Here is a 7,183-nt window from a genome sequence, read left to right as displayed (position 1 = left end):
AGGCAATTAATTGAGTGTTGATTGGAGCATTTTTTGTATTTTTCATTGTGGGCCTATAAACTTTTTCCATTTTCAAAATTGTCTACACAATATAAATATTTTTTCGTTTTGTTATATTTTTAAAAAAAGAAAACTCTTAGAAATAATTTGTTATGGATAATTTGAAACACTTTGCTTATTTTAGTTTTCTCTATTTTAAATTTTTATATGTTCAATTTAATCGATAATTGGTGGTTGTTGTTGTTCTTTTTCAAAAGTTTATTTTTTATAATTATTAACATGAAAACTATTATTTATCATTATATTAACGAGTTTCAAGAAAATAAAAGTAATATTTACCTAAAGTGAAAGAGTAAAATTTATGATTTGAAAACTAAAAAAAAAAACTAAAAGCGAACAATCTTCACAGTACGGAGACCAAACTCATATTTTGTCTCAAACCATTTTTCACTAAAAGTTATATACACATATTTATTGTATTTTGTTTTATTAAATTATTACTATATTATTATTATGTAACCAATTTTTTGATATAAGAAGTCTTTGAGATATTAAATTAACAACAAAACAATATTTTTAAATACAGTAGAAATCCAATCTTACTTATTTATAAATTATAACAAAAAAATTTTACTTTTATATGTGATAAATCTAGATATACATTTTTTTTCTTTATATTTGTGAGTGTCCAAACTAATTTGTGCGCAACTTAACTAATCTCACGAGGCAACTTGCATAACTTACAACATTTAGGTGTCAAGAAAACTCGTATAAATTAATTCTTAAGTAGGTGGCCACCATAAATTGAAACCATGATCTTTTAGTTAGATATTGAGAATGTGTCTTCTTTTCAAGCGTTAGGTCAATCCACAGTGATTATCTAGATACATATTTATTGTATCAGCGATAGAAACAAGTTAATAGATGAATATATAAATAAAATTTAGTTATATTTGAAAATATATTTGAACAAACCATTACTTATTAAAATTAGAAAGACGTAAATGAAAGAATATAAAATTTAATTAGAGGAAGTAAAAAAGTAGAGTTTAAAGGGGTTGTGATAATATCATAGGAAGGGTAAAACCAAAGGTAGAAGAAATATATTAAATAGGGAGACACAATTTTTGAGGTGTGCAATAACTGTTCCAACGCTCCTATTGTCTGAGGTTTTGGCAATTACATATATGTGTGCAAGTGGATGTGTCACACTTTTTTAATTTCGCCACTTCTTCAAAACGTCATTTCCATGTGTATTGTTAACTAATTTAGTTATATATTATTTAGTTTTTACGATACCATGATAATTACCCATTCTACGTATAACCTTTTCTAACTTTACTTTTAATACCATCTTAAAAAGTATTATATAAATGAAAGATAATTGTCTTCACTTATATACTCTTCGTTATTTTCTTCTATTGGATCTTATTTGCATTCTTAATATTTTGTATATTTTCTACTTTTCACTATAGTATAGTTTTCGGTAATGCTAATGGTGAAAAATCCTATTGTCTACCAACTTAAAATAATTTCTTTTATTGCGATTTCAATGGTTTAACTTGAGATTTGTGCTTATAGTTTTTTTTTTTTTTCTTCCATTTGGTTGTTTGATTTGTGTATGAACTCTACTTCTTATACTTTAGTTTTTTTTTTTCTTTTTCTTTTTCTTTTTTTGTATTTCACCTTAGAATAAGTTATTTACCTAAAAAGAGAGATATAATTAATTATGTTTATTTACAATATAAATGTATAGAAAGAAAAAAAAAAGAGTGAGGTATGGGTGTTGTTGATGATTGTTTTAAACCTTCCTTTCATAAATGAGAATGGTTTAAATTTAATGAGAAGTTGGCTTCTAACATTAATGGCCCACAGACTCATAGAGCATGGGTAGAAAATTAAGGAAATAAAGCTGCCAACTATATAACGCTTTGGGAGGCAGTAATTTAAACCGTCTACACTCAAAGAAAGCTAACATGCATGTTGTTTCAAAGAGTGCTCTATGAAATTTGGAGTAATTGGTTGGAGTGGTGAGAATGATAGATATATTTGATTGTATTTGATATATTTGATTTTAAGATAAAACTTGATGTTATTTGATATAATATCAAAGTAGATGAAAAAATAAAATTGGGATGGAATTAAAAAAAAAAAATGGAGAAGTAAAAGAAAACCACATCCATATAGTAATAACAAGAAAAGAAGTAATGAAAAGAAGTAATGAAAGAGATGGAATAGTTGTTTCAGGTTTGGCTTACATTATTTTTGGTAGTTGAACCATACTGCCCACATTTCATTTATAAGATTTTAAAGATTATGGAGCTCACATGAGGAGTAATAAAAGTTTGGAAGCTCCTCCATATTTCCATTACATTGCTTTCTTTAACCTACAATTGCATTAAATCCTCCTCCATTCCTTCCCAAATTCCCCTCAACAACCACCCATTTTCAATCATAACTAAATATTTTAAAATAACCTTAATTAAATTTTATCAATAATAGATACACCATGCTACGGATTACATGGCCACTAAAAATTGATATCTTCAAGACACATGACAAAGGAGTTGGATGTGGAGAGGAGTGACACATGAGGATGGACACTAAGCTTAATGGGGCATCTATTTTAATAATATTTATGATAATCCCCCGTAGATGCTCATTGTGTATATGAAATATGTCTATTAAAACCCTACTAATTTTCTTCAAGATCATGAGTGTTGAAACGTTTCGAAGAAATATGTTTTGTTCTATATGCTTTATTCTATCTCCTTTAATATAATCTCCTTTGATTTGAGCTATACATGCTGTGCTATCTTTCGTATAGTATCATTGGAAGATTTTTACTTCAAGACAAACCACATATTTATCGAATGTGCTGAGTCATTGATTTTACTCATACACATTCTCGAATTTCCTCGCGCATTGCATGAATTTCAACATGATTTCAAGAAATGACTGTTATTTTATATTTCATAGATCATCATGATACAATAGTTCCTTCACATGTGAATATATAACATGTTTAAGATCTAGTTGTGTTGAATCAGATAAATATTCAGAATTTACAAAACAAATTAAGTCAAAATTTGTTCTATATATTTATTGGAATAAAAAAGACCCACAACAATTGTTCCTCCAAGATAACGAAGTACATACTTAATTCCATTCCGATGTTTTTTTGTTGGAGATAATTTGTATCTAGCTAATAAATTTACTGAAAATGCAATGTTTGGTTTTGTTATTAACAAGATACATAAGTGCACCAATTACACTAAGATATGGTACTTCCTGAACCTAATTAAAAGTTATTATTCATTATCATCTCGAGGTCGAAATATATCTTTCTTCACATCTAGTGAACAAAGAACTTGCATTGTAATGTTCAATGGATGTGCTTTATCTATATAAAATCTTTTCAAAAAATTTCTTGTATAAGTTGACTAATAAACAAATATCTCATATGTTAAATGCTTAATTTGCAAGCCAAGACAATTTTTTTTCAAAATCTTTCATCGATATATACAGTTATAATAGTAAATCTTGACTATGATTTCTTTATAAAAACATGCAAACACATATTGGATTATTTTAATCCTTCTTTCAACAAATATCCACTCAAGAGACTATACCACATATGTCTTGATTGTTTCAATCCATATAGTGATCTCGGTAACTTTATTGAATATAGTTCCCTAGAACTTGATTTATATGTTTTAGATACCTTAAATCCTTCTTAGACTTTCATATAAATATCATTATTAAAAGATCCATATAAATATGTTGATTACATCCATAAGATACATGTCCAGATTTTCTTACACAGTCGGACATATTAAAAATCTTAATGTGATTGCATCCACCACCAAAGAATGTCTCCTCATAATTAATACCAGGTCTTTATGAAGAACTCTGGGTGGCTAGTCTTGCTTTATATCTTGTAATTTCATTATTTTCATTTCTTTTTCTCACAAATACCCTTTTATATCCCACAAATTTTACATCTTCTGTTGTTTGGACTGCTGGTCTAAAAACTTGACGTTTTGAAAGTGAGTTTAATTCTACCTCATTTGCTTCTTTCCACAAAGATCAATCTTTTCTCTGTCAATATTCTTCAACAAATTTTCGTTCAAGATCCTCATTTTAAGATATACTATCAATAGCAATATTATATGCAAAAATGTTGTCAATAACTACATTAGTTTTGGTTCCATTTTTCTGCATGGCCTAGTTTATCGAAATCTCATTATTCTTGTCAGAAGTCAAGTTTTGGATTTCTTCTAAAACGTTTCTGGTTTGTATTTTAGATTCATTAATGACAACTTGTTGTCTTGGCACATATCAATTTTCAATGGGACATTTGCAGCTTCTATAAATGACTTAGTTAATTTCTTTGCATCTAGAAATGCATATGATAATTGATTTACTATATTTTGCAAATTAATTATTTTTTGAACTTCAAGTTAAGATTGATTTGTACGAGGATCTAAATGAGACAATAATGATGCATTCCATGTAATTTCTTTTCAACTTCTGAATTTATCCATCTAATGTTGGAATTAAAATTTGTCTCATTAAAATGACAACTAGAAAATTGTCCAGTAAATACATCACCTATTAGGAGTTCAAGATATTTAATCATTGATGGGGAATCAAAATCAACATATATTCTTAGCCTCTTTTGAGGATCCATCTTAGTATCTAGTGGTAGAGCAATTGAACGATATACTGCACATCAAAAAATTCTCAGATAAGAAATATTTGGCCATGGTGGGTACTTGTGATAAGCTACTGGCCTAAAATGCATAGGTGATGTAGCAATATGCAAAATAGCATATCTTCATACAAATGTGGGAAGCTTAATTCTCATAAGCAATGATATAGCAATTGATTGCAAACGTTTTATAAATGATTCTACTAAATCATTTTGTGTATGACATGAGCTAGAGGATGTTCAACACTTATCCCAATTAACATATAATAATTATCAAAAGCATGGGGATGCAAATTTACCAACATTATCAAGTCAAATGTTTTTAATTGTATAATTATGAAATTGTGCTCTTTAACTTAATTATTTAACACATGCCTTCATTTACAAAGCTACTTTTGGATTAACAAAAAGTTTTGCTTAATTTATAAAAAAAAAAAAAAAAAATCAAAAATCTTAATGGCATTATTGGTAATTTCCTCAGAATTCAAACCCAAATCCTTAAGGGAAAAAACTCTATATATTAATAACCCCCAACCCACCTCCATTCCAAAACCCAAGAACCAAAACGAAATCATACCCAGAACCCAACAAAAATCATCCACACTAGTATATTTTCGTATACAAAAACAAACAACTAAACAAAAAGGAATAATGTCTCTCCTCACAGAAGAGCTGAAAGCCAAAGCTGATGAAGTGTATTATGGTGACAAGATCTCACAAGAGAAAACAAGGCTTCTTTTAAAAGAAGTGGGGCTTCCAAATGGGCTTTTGCCACTGAAAGACATAATAGAATGTGGCTACGTGAAGGAGACCGGCTTTGTTTGGATGAAACAAAAGAAAGCCATAACCCACAAATTCGACAAGATTGGTAAGCAAGTGAGTTATGCAAAAGAAGTCACTGCCAATGTGGAGAAGAATAAAGTCAAGAATTTGACTGGTGTTAAGGCTAAGGAGGTTTTGATTTGGCTCACTTTGTCCGAGATCTATGTCGACGACCCACCCACCGGAAATATTACCTTTAAGATCCCCACTGGGCTCTCCAGGGCTTACCCGGTCGATGCGTTTGAGGTGGAGGAGGAGGAGGAGACGGCAAAGGAGAAGAAGGAGGTGAGAGAGGTGAGTAATGGAGGGAGTGTGGTGGTGAATGTGAAAGAGGTTTGAGAATGTTGATCTTAATCTGGTTAGAGTTGAAATTAGTTTTGTGCTATTTACCCTAAATGCTTGTGTTAAACCATTTTATTGGAATTGGTGATAATGGTCAAGATCATATTTATAAGTAATTTTACTAATAATTCCTTTCACCAATATTTTGCCTTTACTATGTGTATGACGCAAATTTAAGGGGTTGAAGTTATTTTCAGTCGAATATGATGTATTTTTGCATATCTTGTCTTCGTTCTCTTTTTAATTAGATGGATGTGCACAAATAGTTTTTTCTTCTTGATTACCATTACCAACTTCAAATCTATGAGTTGAGGATGTATAAGTATAATTATAGAAATTTTCAAGTATAATTAACACTAGCTAGTAGTTGAGAGGATGAGTTCAATGGAAGGATGAACCATAGAGAAAAGCGGGGTAAAGAGTCTTGGGAAAGATGAACAAGGAATGAACGTCTAGAATGCTTATTTAATTAAGTCCACTAAAATTCATTTAACCTTCACCGGATTTTATCATTATCTTAAATAATTAAGTGTAGTAATTTTAACATTGCTTCAATTTTTCTTCTAATTTAATTAATATAAATACTTTAAAATGTTTTATAAACTCATTAATTTCCACAAATTACGTTGTATATAAAAGTAAGAGTTTGACTATGGCACAAATTATTAACCATCAAAATATCTTTGCCCAAGTTCATAAATTTCAACCATTAATAAATAAAGTAAATAAATAAACAAACTTTTGTAATATTGGAACATTTAATTAAAACTTCAATCACATCCATACTGGTAGGTATGGTTTATCATTTTCATGGAATGTAATATAAGGTACGCATTTTCCACTCTAATATTTAACATCAAGACTTCTGATCCATTGCCAGGGTTGTGCTTGTTGTTTTACCTATGTTCCTTTGCAGATTGAATGCGAGATGGGGCACGCGAATTGGTTAACTTGTATCTCAGCTCATTCTTTTATAAATGATTTCGTTATTTTGTTATTTAAAATTCTATTGCTGTGACTTGGCTACACCAGGGAATTAACATGGTTATGCGATAATTAAAATGTTCTAACTATGCCTCTAGTCGAGGATCATGTTATAAAAGGCAAACATCCTACCTATGTGTGTTGCTATTTCTACTGAGTTCGCATAAAGTATAAGTTTTTCTCTCGCTTGCCCAAGTTTAAGCAAAGGAAAATGTTTCTTGGGTAAGCCAGGATCGAACATAGGGGATTTCTTAATTATCAATTTTAGTTATAGAACCTACTTCCAATTTCAAGTGGCATAAATCTATACAGTATAATTAT

The 7,183-nt window shown here is 29.5% G+C and overlaps 1 protein-coding gene across 1 annotated transcript; it reads left to right on the top strand.

Annotated features, from left to right (window-relative positions):
* Window positions 1-5,275: 5,275 nt before the first annotated feature.
* Window positions 5,276-6,019, top strand: LOC103502519 (uncharacterized). Its single transcript, XM_008466475.3, has one exon. The coding sequence runs from the start codon at window positions 5,366-5,368 to the stop codon at window positions 5,873-5,875; it is 510 nt and encodes a 169-aa protein (XP_008464697.2). The 5' UTR covers window positions 5,276-5,365; the 3' UTR covers window positions 5,876-6,019.
* Window positions 6,020-7,183: the final 1,164 nt, after the last annotated feature.

This window comes from Cucumis melo, chromosome 10 (genome assembly GCF_025177605.1).
Source record: "Cucumis melo cultivar AY chromosome 10, USDA_Cmelo_AY_1.0, whole genome shotgun sequence".
Taxonomy (NCBI): domain Eukaryota; kingdom Viridiplantae; phylum Streptophyta; class Magnoliopsida; order Cucurbitales; family Cucurbitaceae; genus Cucumis; species Cucumis melo.
This window is presented reverse-complemented; position numbering and strand designations above follow the sequence as displayed.

Coding starts and splice junctions, on each gene's coding strand:
- LOC103502519 (XM_008466475.3), top strand. CDS start 5,366: ATGTCTCTCCTCACAGAAGAGCTGAAAGCCAAAGCTGATGAAGTGTAT.